Source organism: Gallus gallus, chromosome 9, assembly GCF_016699485.2.
Source record: "Gallus gallus isolate bGalGal1 chromosome 9, bGalGal1.mat.broiler.GRCg7b, whole genome shotgun sequence".
NCBI lineage: Eukaryota > Metazoa > Chordata > Aves > Galliformes > Phasianidae > Gallus > Gallus gallus.
The window spans coordinates 15,047,519-15,067,794 of record NC_052540.1 but is presented as its reverse complement, the minus strand read 5'-3'; the positions used below and the strand labels follow the sequence as shown (position 1 = coordinate 15,067,794).

Below are 20,276 nucleotides of genomic sequence, written 5' to 3'. Positions count from 1 at the left end.
CCGTCGGGGCGGGGAGAGCGGCCGCTGGGATTGGCTGCGGCGGCCGGTGGCGGGTGCGAGGGAGTGCGAGGGGGAGGGGCGGGGGGTCCTGAGGCGCCGCTGTCAGCGCCGCTCCCGCCCAGGCCCGCGCAGCCAGGCGAGCCCGGCGCAGCCCCCTCCGCCCGCGGCGCGGCGCGGCAGGACCATGTCGGCCACGGACGAGCGGGCCAAGGAGATCCTCCGGGGCTTCAAGCTGTATCCGCCCGACGGGGGCCCGAGGGGGAGGCGGGCGGGCGAACGGGCCGCGGGCGGGGCCGGGGCCGGGGGGGGTAGGGGGTTGGGTGCCGCCGTTTCCCTGTGTGAGGGCGGTTGTCATGGCAACGCTTCCCCCCCCACCCCCACCCGGGGCTGTTCGTATCGCGTCCTCCCCCCCACCGCGGGTTGCGGGGTCTGTCCCTATGGACGCGGTGTGGTCGGGCCCGCGCTGGGCCGGGGGGTGCCCGGGCGGGGGGAGCGCGGCCCTTCGGCCCGGGAGCTGCGGCGGGGCTCCGTGCGGGCACTGCCGCCTGCGTGGTGCGGGGTCCTTCAGCGGCAGCGCTGCCGTACTCCGGCTGTTAACGCTTCTCTCTGCGGTTCACGGTAAAAGTTTTCGCCTTGTCGCCTGGCGTGCTGGCCGAGCACGAGTTCACTGCCGATGCAGTGAGACAGACTCGGGCTGGGGGGGTCCTGCGTGCGGCCTTCCAGCCCTGGGGAAGGGAACGGCTCAGCGCGAAGGCCCGTGTGCATGTGAGGGTGGGAGAAACGTACGGCTCCTGAATTTACCGTAGCAGATTCTTCTACGCATAGCGGGCAGGTGCCAGCTTGGCCTTAAGGCACAAGAAAACCATTGGTTGTATTTGTTTTTCCCCATGATGGAAAGGACAGAACCAAAGCGAATACCCTCTTGCTCCAGCGCTGTTATTCCTGAGCATATTTTTGGCCAGCGAGGTGCTGATAATCTCTGTGCCAGCTGCAGCAGAATCTGAGTTACTCAGTTGGATTCAGCTGCTATCAAACTATTGGCAGCTGCTTTTCTGAACTTATGAATCACGGTCCCCTCCCCCCAGCTTTTAGTTCTGCATCTGGTTCCTTTGCTTCTGCACTAGTAATATTGACAGTTCTTTTTGTTTATGGAGATGTAAGATTTCGGCTGTCAAAACATGATTTAAGAAGGTTTTGTGCAAGTAATTAGGAAAAGCATAAGCTTCTGACAAGATGAGACTGAGCTTCTGCTAGAGATGAGAAGTGTTGGGAGAGTTAAGCCTAAGGTGCAAACTTTCACATGTTTCTTTTTACTCGTTTGTGCACGTTCTTTGCCAGAAGCAGAATTTGATTGAAGGTCTGCATCCAGCTATGGATGAAAGATCACTTTTGTTGTTTGGTAACTTAAATAGAAAATGCTTTTCAACCTTTGGGAGAAAGATGGTAAAAGGTAAACTCAATAGCTCAAGAATTGGAGAATCAGGAAAGTGTTTCTCTACACATTTCATAGATGGAATTTCTGAAGTTGAAATAGTTGAATAATATGTGACTATGCCTCTACTATAGCAGGAAAGGGGCAGAGCAGACATTCCTCATTTATGAGAGAAAGCCCTGAAACCCCATGCCATCCACACAGGAAGCAGTTCGTGCCCAGATATGGCCTCATTCTCTGTAAGGCAGCCACTAGCTCAGACCTCCTTTTCTGAGCGTGTGTATTCTAGAACAGTACATTTTAAAGAGATGCTTTATCTTCTGCCCCCTGTACTACTGTATGCGCTAACTTAGTGCCCTTACTAAAAAAAGGAAGAGAGAAACATCTTCTGAGAAGCTGTTAGGTGTATATTTGGAGTACTTGAAAACTTTCTCCTCCTCCTGGGAGGGAGGGAGTTCATCTCCATCAACTTAAGCACGCCCTGCAAACTTGCTTTTAGCACCAGAAGCCATCACAGTAGTACTTCAGGTATGGATATATTTAATTCTTTTTGTGGCAAGATAGGTTTGCCTGGTAGAGGGCATCACTGAGGAATCAGTTTTCCAGAATACTCACTTTAATACAAGAACTGGCACTTTGGAGATGGAGTTCACATTGAATAACAAAGCACCCTCAACCAAAGTCTGTTCATTTGTGGTTCCTGAGAAGAGACTAACTACAGGCTTTCAGGCTGATTGGGACATGCTGCTGTGCACATTAAATTACAGCCTAAATCCACCCTCTGACTTAACACCAAGATATGCTTCCTTTCCTTTATGACACTAGCACAGAAACATGTTGTGGCTAGCATCAAATTCAGACCAGAATATTTTACTCCCTCTTCCCATAGATTTTGTTACTTAGATGAAAACCAAAAGGAGAAATATTTGATATTTGCATGCAAAAGAGGATGCCCATTTTATTACCCTAGGATTTTTTGTGTGTGTGGTACCAGCTTACTACGCTGTTAGCGTTTAGTTAACGTGTTACAATAAAAGAGGGAAGGCAACTATCAAGAACTTCTATAGCTTGTCACATCTTGAGAGACAGTACTTGTTATTACTCATTATCAGACCTTATACATACATTCACTGTTCTAAGGGCACTGCTTAAAATACAGCATTTTGGTGGTCTAGCACTCTGAGAATACATTCTGGTTCTTTGGCCATAAGTAATACCAGTTCAGATAGCTAATATTCCAGAGGAAAGCATCTGTAATTACTGAGCTTCATTTCCACATGTGTTTATGCACAGCTGGTCCTGTAATCTCAAGTGCATTCAGTCTGACTCTGCTATGTGCTTTGCCACTCCCTCCATAGCTTCCCCCTGAACTGGGGCAGTTTCTGTCGAACTGCAGAGCAGTATTTTACTTGATCTCAGACCAGCAAGGAGGAAGGAGCTCAGAAGAGCCAGTTGACTCTCGTAGCATGGTTAAGGTACTAAGGAAGCATATCCATTTTCTATTTTAAAACTTACAATTCAGACAAGATACCACCTCTGTTATTTGCTCCTTCACAGAAGAGCCTCATCAGAATATCAGCCTTAGGTAATTACCACCTAGACACTTACCAATTTAGAGTAACTTTCTGAAATGAACTTCCATTTAAGGCTATGCAGCACCTGCTGTACTTCAGAAGGCTCCCGAAACAGATTGATGTAGTAAACAAAGTATGAGGAAAGCATTAATTGTAGGTCAGAATAATTATGGACTCGTGAAACTAGCGTTTATGGTCAGTGTAAGCATGTACCAGCAGCTCAGGCACTCAAGCTTTTGTAGGCAGAACACTTTGGAGACTGTCCTGCTTCCTGAAATCTCTGAGGTTTCCTTTGCAACACCTTCCAGTTTCCCAGAGCTTCTCCCAGTTCTCATCTTTATTTTTTCCATCTAGAAAATCAATTTTTTTCAGGGCATTAACATCTTGGAAGAATGGGTGCAACCACAGTAATGGTATTAGTTATAATTATATCCCTATGAGCAACCAACTTTGTTTTTAATCTGCAGAAAATAGAATTCATCTCCAACCTCTACCTTGTTCCTGCCATACACACAAGAACTGCGATAAATCACAATCTCGCCTGCCAGTTCCCAAAATAGGAAAGTGACTAGTTTGTTGCAGCAGTCACAAATGGACAAATCCAAATAGAAGTTCCATCAAATTGGGTTTCCAATTTATTCTTGTCTGGTCAGTCAATCTTTAACTGACTATACACTTAGAACATTTACTTACTACAGTATTGACAGGAATGACAAGGTGGCAGCTTCAACTGGCTTAAGTCTCCTCTGTTGTCCTCTGTGTGCTCCCTCAGATTTTGGTTTGCTTGGATTTCCTGTGGCTGACCAGGAAGATGAATCACCAAACTGGCGGGTTAAAAGGAGACACTACCCACCTAGGAGGTAACAGGACACCCCGGAAGCTAGGAAGTATACTCTGTAGAGAGCCAAAAGCAGAACTTGCATCTAGCTCATTTTAAAGTTGCGTTGGTGCAAGCTGGAAGACATAAGTTTGAGCTCCCCACTCAAGTCCGTTGTTTTGTTTTTTTTTTTCTTAAAAAGGAAAAGTTCTTCCCATTGAAGGCATAGACTTCATTTATATAACCTGAGAATTTGATCTTGTACCACTTTCCTGTGGTGCTCTACAAGAAAGAGCGGTCCTCATTTCCTAGTTCACACTAGCTGCAGCACAAGTTCACACTCTGACAGAATTAGTAGGTCTTTGTTTCAGAGGGGCCAGCTTCACATAAAAGCTTTAGCCAGGTTATACGTGGTATTTAAGTATCACTGTGGTTGAGGTATCTTTTACCTTATCAGTGCCTTATCAAAATTGTCTTCAGCATCAACAGATACTCTGCTCTGATGATCTGTAGTTATGGTAGACTAAAGACAGGACAGGCTCTTCATGTTTATCACACACAGTTCATGAGGCACATCTGCAAACACCACCAGAGCAATTTTACCAGGTTTGGTTATACCTGCCTCTTCCTCAACACTCACAACCCACAAAACTTCACAACATCCAAAAAACTTCATCGCAGCACTCCCCCAGTTTTCTTTCATTGAAGAAACAGTCATGCTTTTAATAGCGTTGTTTGCTTTTCTTCCCATAGACAGTTTGAATGAGCTATAATCAACTTGCTGTTTTTCAGAGTTGATGCAGTTCTCTTTTAGCAATGGAAGCAGCATGTTGTGCTCCAGGCAGAAGAAGGGGAGAGGTACACCAAGAGCTCTTCTATCACAATAACAAATTAGTTGCCATGTGCTACAGCATTATGTCTTAACTAACACTTGTTTGAAAGCATGGAAGCTAATTCAGCTTTCTTACACATCATCTCAGAATTGAAGTGGATCTGGAAAGAATGTCAAGAGTGAGAATTTTACAAGAAGTTAGTAAGACAGCAGGCCACTGTACTATGACTTCTACAACATCTATAACCCTTTAGTATTTCCCCCATCTCTAAAGTGGGAAAATAAGGCAGCTTCAAATTTGAGTTCAGACCCTCAGTTAAAGAATAAACCGATGCTCTATTTCCATCTAGTCAGGTAAATCTTATACAGAAGTTTGTGGGAGCCCAGCAAGGTGTCTCATACAGGTAGTAAGCACTGAACTCACTTCAGTTTTAAATATGAAATTTTTTTCTTCCTGTATAACATCAGAAAAGCAGTTCTGTAAATGCATGAGACATAGCCTTTTACCTGCTGCTCACACACCTTAAGGAATAAACTGTGTATGGTCACATTTGATGTGCAAAAAATATCATACTGATTTTTTTTGTTTAATGCTCAGTACTCTCAGCAGTTACCTTTTCATCCTGAGAGTGCATCACGAGCAGCCACAAAGAATCAGCATCACTGTAATATCACCACCAGCGCAGTGGTAAAGACAAAAGAGGTGAGGCAATATCCTCATTGGACATTACTATGAAGTCTCCAGGTGTTTGACAGGATGTCCCAGAACGCACAGCAAGACCATTGGAAGGCTTCATCCAGAAGGTACCTACCAGTAACCAAGGTGCTCTTCAGTGAGAATAGGAACCACATCTCAGCTGCACATTGCTAAATCCTGACTGACAGCCAGGATTTTCAGTTGTATCTATGGACATAAGATTCCATTATCAGATTTTTTTCTGAAGTAAGGTTTGACTGGGATGTCAATGTTAGGTACAGAAGATACTTATGGGGAACCCATCAGATTATTCAGCCTTTCAGTTGATTATGTTCATGACTAGATATTGTATACCTGGGAGAATGACAGGCCTTGGCAGAAGGCAAGAGCAAGAGTCATTTTCACATTCAGTTAGTCTTTGAGATAACAATACGCTACAGCATCGTGTTACTAGATTTATCCATTCCTTCACTGAAAGGATTGCTTAACCAACTTGAAGCAATGTTGTCTTCCCCTAAACAGGATGTGTAGGGGATTTTACATAGTAGTTCTATGGTACAGTATTTGTATGTGTCGGTCTGCATGCTGTGATGTGTGCATAAGTCATCTACTCAGCAGCTGGTCAGAAAGTTGTTACATAGAGCAGCTGACTTTTTCCCCTCTTATTTGTTGCATCAAAGAGATAAGCTGCAAGATTGCCCTCATTACAGGGAAATGTATACCCTATCCAAGCAGACTGCTTACCTGCCTCTTTCCTCCCCCTCACTTCACATGCTTGGAAGCAAGAAACTCAGCTGAGGTTTCATTAAGCATGGCAGACTTCTGATCAGGGGCAGTCTGTGGGGCAAGCAGAGTTAATTTCAAGTTACTGGCTTGAGAAGCAGAAGTAAATTCTATGCTAAGAAGGAGTGAAAAAGTGACTATTTACATTGCCTTAAATAAAAATCTTTCTGTGCATGTGAAAATGTTTATAGAGAGCCTCACTAAGGATGAACAGATTTTCTGTTCCTCCATTGGCACAAACTGCTGCTACCTTTGTGCTTGGAGAACATTCTGCAGTAGGAAGAAGGTGAAGAGAAAGGACAGAGGAAGAGCTATTGTCCTCGTACATGGCAAAACAGCAATCCATCTGCAAACTGGATGTCAAGAAGTACCTACTGATTTGTAATGCAGAGGAATCTTCTAGAGGTGCTTTAGACATTTAGCTTCCAATTTAAGTCTTTAGAATAGACCCTTTAGTGCATTAGAGTACTCACCTATCAGTCTAGCCCAGCATAATTGGTTCTGCAGTAAAGTTACTTTCTCTCCCAGAACACAAGATGGTGAAAAAAGTCCTTCTAATTGTAAGGCTAATAGGGGGAAATTGATTATTTTTTTCCAGAAATTCAGTCTAGAAGATAGCATGGTTTTATTGCTTCTGAAGAAAGCAAGCCTCTGAAAGTTATCCACCCTTACATTCTTTACATGCACTGCTATCACAGCAGCTGTGCAGAGCTGAGAGTACCATTCCCACCTGCTTGTTACCCCTTGTTCAGATGAGCCATCCAACCTTCTGTTTTCAGTCAGAGCAAGGCACACCAGCTTATCCAGCATAGGCAATAGGTTAAGGAGCAAAGACCTGTGGTAGTCAATAGATCAGGTTAGCAGTTTTACAAACAGCTCAGCTGTTAGATTTGGTGGAGAAAGTTGTGCACAGCTGGGGAGGGCAAAGAACAGCAGCCCTATCTGCAGCTGACACATGCCAGAGCTCCCAGCCTCACTCTTGCTTCCATTGAACTTCTGCTCAGCCTCATGCTGCCTTCTCCAGTACTCAGCACTGTGGGACACAGTCCTCACCACAGACATGGCTCTGCCCACATTGCCTTGTTTAGTTACCCTTGCAGCACCAAATCTAAAATCCTAGGTTAGCACTGTTGAGCTGCTAATTATCACCTTGTTAAGTCTATGGTAACTTAACTCCCCTTACTTAAGAAAAATACCCTTTAGATACATCTCTTTCCCCTTGTTCTATGCAAAGAGTTCTTAACGTTGGCACCACATCACCAAGAGGATCATGGAGCAAGTGCCCTTAGAAACTTGATTTTCCCCACAACATGATGAGCCAGACATGGGAAGCCAGTGGCTGGAAGTCCCATGCAGCTTTAGAGAACAAGTGCATGCTATTTTAAAATAGTCTTTCCAGAAAGAGAGAGAAGCCAGCAAGCTTCCACTGCTACTTTGGGCTGTTCGCTTATGACACCCTAGTTAATGCATGAGGAGTTATTACAGTTACACTTGCAATGAAAATGCAGTGTTTAAGCAGCCCCAGAAAGGAGTTGTTTTTTATATGCTTTCCCTTTGTGATTCAGTCAAAGGGGACGGTGTTATGTTAGTATAATAACAACCTGAAGCTCCACTTCTGCAGGGAAACATTTATCTTCTCAGAAAGAAGAGACAGGTTCCCTAGTCCTGTCAGCATCCTGCCATTGGAATAAGGGCTTCAGAGTTTTAAGCTCCAAGACTCACAAAAACAAAAATTAAGAGCATCATCTTTATGAAAAGTAGCCTGAACTGAAGTACCACTTGCAGAATCAAAACAGGTTCCCCAGGGAAGGTTGTGAACTTACCTCTTCAATACCCTGGTCTGCTCCTCAAAGAAAAGGATCCCTTCTCATCACAGGCATTTCCACCATCTCTCCCCATAACCTATATAAAATAGGGACCAGATACTACCCAGATAACTGGGAAGCAAAGCTATCTTCCTCTAGGGCAGCCAGCCATGCTACTTTTATTGTGTTCTCCTCCTCATGTAAATACAGGCCTGCGAGAGGCCAGGTGAAAGTGTTTCACACTGATGATGGCAACTCCTTGCTTCTGTCTCATTGATGGAACAGCAGCTTCTGGGTTCCTGCTGAATGAAATGTGAAAAGTGAGAAGTTCCTGCTTAACAAAATTGCATACACAAGCCCCAGTTTTGCCAGTTTTTTCAATACCTACATTGTAATTAATAATCCACTTGTGAACTCAAGCTGATTGTATTATTTATATGTGGTGTTCTACATGTATGGTACACATCTTTTTTCACAGTAGAAGTAATATATTCAGTTGTTTCAGCTGAAAATGATATTAATATGCTTTAGTTATTTTTTTAAGATCAGATCTCAACTACTGTGAGAACATAGCATAGAATTGTAGAACGGCTTGGATTGGAAGGGTCCTAAGAGGTTATCTAGTTGTGTATAACGTATACCATAAGTAGCAACAAATTTGTTATCAAAGTAAATGAAAACAGAAATCTTAGTATGAGCTTAACTGTAAGTTTCCCTGACAATGAAAGCCAGAGGAACTGCTGGGAAATAATAGAGCTCATTGGGGTTTTTTTTGTAATTTCAGTAGTGATTTCAGTGTTCCCACAAGAATATCTTTAATCTGAATTCCAGTGTCAGAGCAGAAGGATGCCCAGGCCTCCATCTCAGCGATCCCCTGGTGATGTGACGTTCTCCGGTGCTCACCGCAGTGCAGTTCACATCAGCCTATCTGTAGAGGCGCATTGTGGAGCTCATACATACATCAATGTTCAACATTCAGAACCAAATACCAATCTTCTGCCTACTCTGAATTACATTGGCATGGAGTTTATTGCTTACACTGTCAGTGCTTTGCTGGAGCTCTTTTTCAGACAACTTAGTGTCTTTTCAGACAGCCATACTGCCTAACACTGCACGATGTTGGGATGGTTAACTTGTCTAATCCACTAATCCACACTGCAGATTTAAGCACTTCTCATATTCTAGTAGGTTCCTAAAAAAGCACAGTAATTCTGGTATGGAGTCGCTGTTTCCTGAGAGTTCTGCCTCAATCTGCCTAAATCCCCCTTGATTCCTCCCCTCTGCCTCTGCTTTCAGTGCACTCTGGTCCATTTACAAGATTACATTCCTCATGCAGCTGCCAGTCATTCCCACTTGACTGTATTTTCGTGGTGGTTTTCTCATTCCTTACTTGGTCTCTGTGCCCCAGGTTTTCTTTCCTTTCTCAGAAGAGACAAGATAATGAACTCGATTTCCTTGAGTAATCTCAATCCTGTCAGCTGGAAGTGGAAAACAAAAAAATTGTTTGATCTGTACCGCAGCATGTGGTCTTGCCATTAAGCTAATTTACTGCTTTCACTTTGTAAATAACTTACTCGTGTCCAGAGCAGTTGGTGATTTTATATTCTATCTTTTCAATATCACATGTCCTGAAGTCAGCCGTCAACTCCTTGTCTGCATAGCGGCCTCCTGTCATGTCAGTGACAATTGTTTGTTGCTCTGGACAGTAACAGCAGAGGAGGGAGAACTTCTTAAAAGGTACTTCTGTGACTGTTTTTCTCTTGGAGGTCTCATCCCATGAGGTTAGAGGGCCATTCGTGTTCACCTAAACGTTCACATCCTCACTTACTGCCTTGCCTTGGTCTTGAGAATGCTAGGATTCATTTGCCAACTCATGCCTGGAAAAATCTGGTAGTCAGCAGTGAAAATGTTCTTTGTGTTTCCTCTTGGGGGCCCTGTCTGTAAGGGCTGTGCTGCCGGCAAGGCTCAAGTATGCCCATTCCTCACACACACGTGAGCTAACATACACAAATGCGGTGAAATTCAGGCTGGTACTGCCTCGTGGGTTGTACACGGATCTGTGGAACCATGTGAAATAACACCAGGAAGGAGGTGGGTTATTTCCATGCTGTGCCACTCCAGCAAATACAAGATTGGCGTTTGTCATTGTGGACTTGATGAAAGTGCTCGTCTTCGTTGTTCCTCTGGCTGATTGGAATTTTTGTTCTGTTTATTAGGTGAGGAGTGTTAAGTGCCAGGGCTAAACACTCTTTTACTGTGAGATCTCAATAAGATTAAATCCCCTCGTGGTTCTCTAATTACATTTCAAGGATACTGAGTTGCTTTCCCAGAGAACCTGTGGTGATCTGTCTCTAAATGCATCCCTGGTTGCAGAACAGCACTAGCTTGAAGCAGCCAGGGATGTGCTCTGTGCATTGTATTTCAGAGCAGCATTAGAGGTGTGGGTGTTCAAAGAAGCCCAAAGTTTTTTGGGTAATTTGCCTTTAGTAAAACTGAACGTCTTCTGCTCTGGCAATTCCAGTGTCCCATTCTTGTTGGTGCAGAGAATCAGAGTTTTGCTGTGAGGCTGAACAAAACAGCAGAACTGTGTTTGCAGCTTTAGTTCTATTGCATGTTAGTTTTCACTGTCATAAACACAAATCCTCATAGACCAATTAACAGCTGTCCTCTAGCAACAGTACTCATTTCACCTTTTCTCTGGTGGCTGCAATTGTCGTTTCCTTTGAAAGCTCCGTAAAGGAGCTTTCTTTTCAGGATTCATTCCTTTTTGTCACTTTTTAGCAGTGCTCATGAAAGGGGGCGTATGAGCACACCTGGAAAATGAAGGTCAACTGTCTGGCCTGGTTTCCTGAATAGCATGCAGAGCAGTAATCCCACCCCGAGGGAATACACACAGTCTCTAAGCCAGCTGCCTTGGGCAGAGTGCAGCTTGTCTGCCAGGAGTGTTTGAACTGCTGTAGCTCCACTGTGTGAGTAAAGCAGTGCCTGTCATTTTTTTCCCCAGCTATACTGTTGCAAAAGGCTTTGGTGTAGATGAAATCTAAGGCTTTTTATGCTAAAAATATACTCCAGCTTAACTATTTCTACTTAATTTTTCCACCATGGATACATTTATCCTAGGATGTGTCCAGTTTTGAACAACAGAAGTCACTTCAAAGCACATCAAGCCACTTTGGAATTGGACTCAGTGAAGAACATTCAGACAAGGGTTAAATACGGGATGAATAGCTCAACTCTGAATTTGTTCTGGGCTTTATCTGGTTTGGCTCCTGTACACTGGCAAACCCCTAATTAATTCAGCTGCTGGCAAGAGGTACTCTTTAAAAATTGATATTGTATTGATAAAGTATTGAGGAACAGAAATTCTCTTTGCATAGCGCAAGGAAGGTTTTGACAGAATCAGTGTATGAATGCAAGAGAAATTCAGTGCTTGACCTTTTATTCCCACTTTTCTCTGAGTGACAGCAGGAATCTCTTAAGTGCTCCTTTTACTATTGATTTTGGTGGTGTCAACACCTGTGTGTTTACAATTAGAATAAAACTCACAAGCTCATTTCCTGGAAGGTTGGAGCTACCAGACATCATGGCTGTAGGCTTTATTGATCTGATGGGGCTTTGAAGGGCTGACTGTGAACCTGAAGATGGGCCAAATAACAACCTCTGAGCCTCTGAAGTCCTTTGCACAAATTAATTCTTCCTCTTTTACAGACCTCTCTGAAATCAGGACATGGCTCTGTGAAGACTGAGCTACAGATTTTCCCTGTGAGGAGTTTTTGCACACAGTTCTGTTCCATGGCGGTTTTTTTTCTTTGCTCTGTGTAGGTGGGTGCCTGACTTGACAATGACTGAATTCTCCCTCAGCCCAGGATCTGTTCTCAGCAGCACAAATTAGAGAGTGGCATTGCAGGCAGTTTTGCTTCTCCTCTTTCCCCATTCACTGCAAGAACAAGAGGCTGAGCAACATCAGCTTTAACAGAAATGTAAAAAGTCAGGGCAGGACTTTCTAGGATCTACTGTCTGTCCCTTATGCGAAAGTGATGGCTGAATATGAAAGCTCTTGGTACAAAAGTTGCCTGCTTTCATGTGCCAGACATTCACTAATTATATAAGAATGCTGGCAAACACCAAACTATCTCCTGAGAGTTCTTTGAGCTTATGGCTTTATATATAATGGGCTATGTAGTGTAATCTTAATGTTGGCACTGTTAGATTCTGGAATTTACATTTAAGGAACTCTGGTATCTCAGGATTGCTGCTAGAGGTTTCTTAGATTGTCATCCAGATCTGTTATTTTTCTTCATAGATGGAAGCACTCATTCTTGTTAAGGCTTTCTTGTTATAGCTCCAACAAGCAGAATCCTTTCATATCATTTTGCAAGGGTGAATCAATCTGTATTCCACGAAAACTTTTATGGGAAGAAATGTTCCCACTGATAGATTTGGAATGAAGATTGAACTTGTATCAATTTTTATACTTACAGGTAGCATTATATATCAGTTATCCCAGACACTAAGAGGATAGCTAAGTCAGCTCGGGTTAACAAAAAAGGTGTAGAAAAAGTGTTCTCTTTTGAAGACCCGTCTCCTTCAGGACATATTCAGTGTTTAAGTATGTCAACAAATGCTTCCAGTCTGCCACTTGGCATACTTGCTGCAGCTTTTTTCTCATTAAGCTAAATTAGGACTGCAGAGAGATTTGGTGGTGAAGTCTGTGTTTTAAGATGTAGAGTTTGAATGGCCAAGTTGCTTGGTTCAACAAAGAGTACTGCAAACAACTGCTGACTTTTACCATCCAGATTTCCACTGTCTCACGTTAGTGCATCCCTCTACTGTCTGCTCTGTATTAATGAGGTACTTTGGTAGAGGGAAGGGAGAAGTCTGCCTCATGTAAGGTTTGTGGATGGAACCTTCTCTAACCAGCAGTTCTCTGCAGAACAGTGTTTCTGTGAGGGACAGGTAAGGGGCACATAGTGCAGTTGGAAGGACTTGTATCTCCTCCTTCTTTTACAGAATTTGTAGGTCTGCAGCTGCTGCGAGGACTGGGATGTTTTTCTTCTTTAATGAAGACTGAGGAAAAGGATTCCCCTAAAAGATGAAATGTGTACATGTTCAGTGTGGAATATATATGTATATATATATATATATTTTTTTGCCAACAGAGATTACAGTAAAATTCTTGAGTAAACAGCATCCTGCTGAGGGAGGTATCCGAGCTGGCGGGACTGCTTCCTTTGTGAACACTAATCAGCTACTTAATTGATGGCAGCACAGGAATGATTAATAGGCTTTACCGGCGTAGATGTGTAGAAGTATGTGCATGCTGTGCATGTGACTTGTGTGGTGCTGAACTTTGGTATGGGCAGCCATCCATAGTAGGGGTAATATGGAGCACCACACATTACCAAACCACTGGGCATGCAGCTGGAAATGGAGTAAGTTAAGGTAAAGAGAGGCAGCCCAGCTTAGTAGCTTGGAGAGCAAGTAGAAAAATCCAGAAGAGTCTTTGAGCTGTCAGGATGAAAGCCATAGTAAAATAATGGGGGTTGAAATTAGAGTTCTTTTGGATTAATAAATATAAGGGAAGCCTTCATGCAAAATATTACCATAATAACAAGCTCGTGTTCTGCCTGCCTTACCAGAGGCATCCTCAATGGAATCATTGTTTGTTTTACAATGGGGAAAGATAGGAAATAAGCAATTAAAGCAGACGTATTTAAGTGTATGGCTATTCTGATGCCACACATCTGAGCTTTCAGCTTTTGGTTCTAAGATTGTTGCTTAGTTTTTCTGCTAAAATGCCCCAATTTATTGCTGCTGTGTCTGCTTGCTTTGTAGTGTGGCCAAACTACTGACAAGAAATAAATCCTCTCTTTTTGTTTCAGCTGTGATCCTCTTTTCTCTCTCCATGTTTCTCATCCTAAAGCAGCCTCCCATGAATGTGAACACAAAAATGGAAGGTTAATTACTTCCATTATGTTCTTGGGATCCTCGTTATACTGGTGAATCCTGTAAAGAAACACTACAAAATCTGCTACTGGTCTGTTCAAAAATAGATGGACTTTGCTCTGCTTGTATATCACTTGTCATTCTTGGAGTGAACAGTGTATTTATTGAGCTTTATGAAAATGAAAAACAACCCCCTTGTTCCCTAGCTTGTGGTCTCAGTGCCAGCTAGGCACAATTAAGTCCACCACTAAATTCCTATCTCCCAGGAACATAAGAAACCTCAGGGGAAATCTTTTATATAGAGATAAAGAGATACATTTTCAAAAGGAAAATCTGATTTTTTTCTTGTAATACCTACTCATACAGCAGTCAAATATTGGTGTAAGATTTACATTATTCAGATACCAGATCTTTATGGCAAACCGGCATAGATTTTGAGTACAATCTCAGGCACTTGCTTTCTCATTGTGTGATGTTGTTTAATCTCTCTGGCCAGGATAGGGGAAGTGGTGATCTCCTCACTGAAGACGTCACACTGAGAAGATTGTAGTAGAGAAATAAATAGAACAAGTGTTGGGAAGCCAAGCAGCTCATCTAGGCTGAACTAAAATGCACTCTGCGCAGACAGGTGGAATTCCCCATGGCTTTGTTTCTGTTAACTCCAAGTAAGGTCCAGTCACCCTTTTGCAGTGTGTGTAGGTAGTTCATTTCAGGCTCATCTAAGTACATGTCTCATTTCCTAAAATGTTGTTTTACCTTTCTCTTCAACTAAGTAATCAATCTGTTTTTCAAACAGTTCTCCCTCTGGTAGAGTAGACAAGGGTGGTGGCTTCTCCCAAAGCACAGAGAAGAGGCTCAGAATATCACAGGTGAGGTTCAGCACTCCAAGCTCTGATAGACATGTGCTGGCTCTGTCTGGCTGTCATTAGCCTGTATTCCTGGCCTGTGGTGCTGAGGTGCAGTGCTAAGACATGAGAGTACTTCTGGTAGCTGGAGCCAGGCTGATGATCTATGCTGTGCAGCGTGTGTCTGTGCTAATAGATCTGCTTTTTCTCTCTAAAATTGGCCTGTGTGGAGCAATGTGATCTGACAGTTAGCAAACATTCAGATGTCCTTCACAATAGAGGAAATTCATCAAGGTGGATATACATGTTCCTGTGTGGGAATTTGTGAATGGAAATAGCCTTGTATTTAGAAGCTCAGCTTCAGGTAGATGGCTGAGATTTGGAAGATTGCCCACTAAAACATTGAACTGGATGTGCTGGTAGATTTTATGAAGGCATTACCGCTGTGAGTGAAAAAAATGAGTTCCAAATCCTTGCTCAATCCCAGCTGGATCTGGAAGGCTGGAACTACTGGCAACTTTTTCAAGCAGCATTCAGTTAGGAAAAGCTTGCTACTGGAACATTTTGCCTGTTTTCCAGAGGCGTTGTATTCTAGGACTGCTAGAGCAGCCCCAGGAGGCTCTGAAAAAAAAGTAGTGAAAAAAAGAAAACAAGAAAGAAAGAAAACTGACTGCTCATATTCAAGGAAACTGAGAGTGCTGATGGAGTTAAGGTGATATCAGACTGTTTGGAATTAAGTAATCAAAATATGTTTATATTGGTTCAGCTCATCGGAGCCTTTTGGACTGCAGTCCCTGAATGTCATTCTGTTGAAAATGGATGGTTGCTTGGTACAAAATGGTGCGTGCCTGTCTCTGCCAGAAAGGAACAGTCACAGCGTTTGTCCTAAAACTGACCTTCCAGATTTAGTGCTGACTACATTTTGCAAAATTATTGCTGCAGTTTCTGGAGCCAGCAATTTTGAGGACAGCCTGAATACATGAAAAAGTGCTGTGTCTTCACTCATTCGTTGGGCTCTTTTTTACACCTAATGACATTCTGTGCAAGGAAGCCTGGTCCATAAAGACGTGTTAGAAACTGCACATCAGTCACATCTCTAATTTTTTGAGTGGAGGAGGTCACTTTTTCTACCTCAGTTGATTGCTTGTCTTAAATGAGCAAAGAAACAACCTAGGAGCTTAAATATGGCCCATATTTGGGCTTCACTGAAGCACTTCACTTCAAAATTTGCTTGAGCATCCAAACTTAAGGAGATAGAAGAGGAAATAAAGCATTTTCACAGGAACTCCATCTGAATTAAAGTGAACAAAGAAAGAAACAAATACAGTATTTTTCCCAGTAACTCTCCTATATTTCAGGTGCTTCTGTGCTGTCTGAATGAACAAAGGTGTTATTGATAAGTTTGATAGGTTTACTTGTTTTTCTGGCTGGAAGCATTTTGCTGCTATTCACAGAGCTAACACATCTGTTTTTTGCCCTGCTTTACAATGCCATTTTAGACACTAAGAAGTACTTCTAATTCTGTAACCAGTCATCTTTATTTCCTTCCTGCTCCCCACTTCCATTAGCGATGCTTGGCAGTGACTCAGAGCTGCCCTGCTTCCTAGTTAGGGTGAACAAGAAACCACCAAAAGCAAGAAAACATGGAGTGAAGGGAACCACTGGCACCACCCCGTAGTGTGATTGCAGCAGTCTGCTTCTGCGCAGTCATTCCGAGCCGGAGTAAGAATTTCCATTGGGCAGAGAGCACAGCTCCTGGCTGCCTTAAGAGAGAAGCAGGATTCTATTGAAGCATGAGACTGGAAGCCGAACAGCTCTGGAGATAGAATCATGGAATTCCAGAATGGCTTTGGTTGGAAGGGACCTTAAAGATCATTGAGCTCCAGCCCCCTGCTGTGGGCAGGGTTGCCAGCCTCTCAGTCAGACAGCAGTTTCCAGTCTGCAAGCCTGTTCTTAGAAATACCTGATGTGTTAATACATCCAGTAAGTGACATACGCTTCTAAAGTATGTGAATCTAATAAATCTACGGATTTTCGGGAGTAGTCCTTTGGAACTCAGTGGGCTGCTGTGATAGAGAGCTCTGCTGGGAGAGGTAAAGGAGAAAAAAAAGAGAAACATCAACGGGGGAAAAAGCTTGCAGGCACAACATTAGTGCTGGCAGTTGGAAGTCGTCTCGCCTTTTTGTGTTGTCAGTTGCTTATTTTACCAGGGGAACACTTTCAGACCGAGATGTTGCTTGGAGTTCAGAGGATAGATAAACCAAACAGCAGGGGAACCCGCTGGTGCTCAGCTGCACCATTTTCAATAAACATCACTCAATGGAGAAATTATTGCAGAGGCCTTCGAGGAATAAAGGCATTGACTGGCCACAAACAGTGCTATATAAAACTGCCTTTTTAAAGCCTTTCAGGGTTTTTTTTTTTCCACACTTTACACAAGGCTACAGGTCTTTCAAATGAAACTGTGTGAGAACAGCAGCTAAGCAGCCGTGCTTATCCCATTTAAATATCTGGTCAGAGAAGTCTCTGTTTCCCTGCTCAGCTCTGTGCCCTGCATGGAGAAATGTGAAGGTCCTTATAGACTGACACGAAATCAAACCAAGCTTTCCTTTCTAGGCAAACTAATGTAGTGCGGATTTTGAATCAGTCGAATAATGGTATAAAATTAAAAGGCATATTGAGGTTCAGAATACCAGTAAAGCCAATTTCATTGTGTGACCATCAGGACATCCAGTGTGTGAAGAACAGCAGGCCACAGTGATGTGCAGGGCGGTGCCTTCCTTTGGTTGCAGCCTCATCTACCAGAGCGAAGCTATTCACCAGAACCCCTTGATAAGTTATTTCCTTGAAACTCCCTCTGGTTCACTTACTGCTGAGAACCTTGAAGTGTTATCATCATAGTTCCGTTGTGTTGAAAAGATTGAGTGTTCTAAAGCAGTTGAGACAAAATGAAGTTGTTCCCATCGCTCTATCACCGTACAGCACTCGCTTGCATGGAGAATGGTGTGATGTGCTAGAACTGAAGAGCGGGTGAGCTGAATCACACACTCTTTATTCCAAACTGTTTTGGGGTGTAGAGCATTTAACTTAATTTTAAACATTCTGGATTAAAAAGAAAGCTCCATCTGGGCAGATCTGAATTGCAGGAATGATCTTTTAATTGCCTCTCCTTGGGGCGGCTTCTCAGGCTGCCCTGCGTGCCGCCACACCTTTCTATAGGTGGGACATCTTCTGCACGGTGGTCCCAGGGTTGTAATTAGGCTTTAATTGCATTTTTAGTTCCCCTGTATGTTCTCTCTCTCAGCTACATTTGGTTTTATTCTCGCTATTGAGCAACGAGGAGACCGCCTTAAAATTGCCTTCTGATAAAGCCCTATGGATTTTAAAGGTCACATTCTTTTCTCGGATGAATACATCGTTCCCATTGATTCACCCGCTGTTTCTGCAAACTCCAAGTATTACTGATGACATTAATTATGTTAATATTCAGAGCTTTCTTAGCGTGAGCTCAGGCTTTTCTTACATGCTAATTTCAAGATCCATTTAAAATGGAAGGAAGGTGGGGAGGAGTGGTGGAAATGAGAAAATAATTTTCTTTGTGCAGGTCGTGCTTATGAGATGGTCCTGCAAACAATGATGAGCTTTTCTGTGTTATTGATTGTTTTATTACCTCAGATGTAAAGCAGTCTCCAGATGTGGTCTCACATTATTCTTCCTGCTGAGGCATTGCTATAATGGAATTCTATCAAGCCTGTTTGGAGATGCCAAAGAGAAGCTTAAAAGACACAGGCAGCAGAAAGCAGCAGAAAGGCACTGCATTGCTTCAGCTCGCTTTTATTGTGCTGCTGTTGTCTGGGCCTTGGAACCGTTTTAGCACCTGGTTCTACAGGAAACAGAAGGCATTTCTAACAGTCACAGAGCTGGCACACCAAGCAGCTCGCTCCCTCCAACAGGAGAACCAGCCCCACGAGATTCACTTTGGGGCTTTTTCCTACTTGAAATAGCACTTAATTCCTTGCTTCATGAGTGCATTTTATTCCCCTCATAGTTTGGGATCTCTAAGCCTACCTGTTTTCTTTCGGAGCTTAGGAGTAGTTTGCCTTTAGGCTGAGCTTCGTCTCAGTGTGTCTGTAACTCTCCCCTTCAATGTGAGCATCTGTTTCCTGCTCTTTTGGTTTGAGGAAGAGGAAAAGTCAGTGAAGTGGAAGCCTGGCTTGGTGTGCAATATTTCTCTGCTTCTGAAGAAACAAAATGTGTTCTCCCAGCCACCTGCCCATGCTGGACGCTTCTCTTTTCAGAGTTTAGGAACTCTGTATCTGCATTCCTTTTGTTAGGGCATGTGAATATGTCCAACAGTAAACTGCCAGGAGTGAGCATCGGATGTGAGCAAACTGCCAGCAAACCCTGTGCCTTCTGTGCTACGTGGTGTCACTTGGGTGCTGTGGAGTAGAGATGACTGTTGGTTGTCCATTTGGATGAAAAGAGTGAATAATAATTGTCTTACTGGACCAAAATTGTTTGTAAGGCACAGATGTTAAACGGGATAATCCGCATACATGTTTTATTGGCAAATGTTGGACATGATTTTGCTGCATTTCCAGGGGAGGCTGAGTGAAATGGCTGTGTATTTCTCCCGTTTGATGAGCACTGCAGCTGATCTGACTACAGATTGATCTGTGCTGCATTTGTGTTGTAGGTATTGACAGCATGCTGCAACACAAACCTCCTGATGTATATGATCTCAGCAGCACTCAGGTAGAAAATACATCCAGGCTGGGGACATAGCTCATCTGCAGGGGTGTTACCCAAGTGCGGAGTGTCTGAGTCAAGTTCTTACAGGAGGAGTATGACATGTAGCAGTGAATACTGTTGCCTAACAGCAGGACCTACCCGACTGTCTTAGAGGACCATTTCTGCCGCAGAAGTGATTTGAAATCTATTCAATTTAATAGAATGTAGCAGTATTAACTTCTGCACTATTAGCACAATTTTCTATTAAAGTTAATGTAAGGTTGACACAGGGTTCAGTAATGTGTGTGACTGTCTTTCCAAGTACAGGCTAAGCACAGCTTAATCCAGGACTGTCTGATGTTGGATGAAAACACTGTGAAGATACAAGATGCATATAGACAGCATCTGCAAGCAAAGACAGAAGAGGGAATCCAGCAAAAGGGGAGCAGTGGCACAAAGTACACTAAGTATATGATACTGTGTTGATTTTTTATTTATTTATTTGCTACAATGCTGCAGCTGTGAAGCATATCCCCCTGATAACATAATTTGCTGTGAGATAACTTTGTTGCTGGGGATTTTTGCTGCATTTTGTCATTAATCAGTGGATCTGCCTGGCTTCTGGTGCGCAGCAATTTGTTCTGCACAGGAGACTACAGAAGCAGCCTCTTGTTCAGTGAGTGCTGGAGTGTCAGGAGTGCTTTGAAGGGATAATTGCCTTCCTTCCATCTGAGGATTTAATAGAGCACCTTTCCAATCCTCAGCACCTGCATCTTTTGGAGGAGCACAGTAACTCGTATCTTGTGCGTCACTC

At 43.3% G+C, this 20,276-nt stretch overlaps 1 protein-coding gene across 2 annotated transcripts in view; it reads left to right on the top strand.

Moving 5' to 3' along the window:
• The first annotated feature begins 80 nt into the window (after nt 1-80).
• PDE6D (phosphodiesterase 6D) overlaps nt 81-20,276 on the top strand; it is a 30,255-nt gene continuing 10,059 nt past the window's right edge. Inside the window, exon 1 of one of the 2 annotated variants that reach the window (XM_015291499.4) lies at nt 81-234. In XM_015291499.4, coding sequence (XP_015146985.1) covers nt 185-234 — 50 coding nt within the window. In that variant the 5' untranslated portion in view covers nt 81-184. Of the gene's footprint in view, nt 235-504; nt 619-20,276 lie in introns of those variants that run through there. The other variant, XM_046898824.1, reaches the window with a different exon arrangement.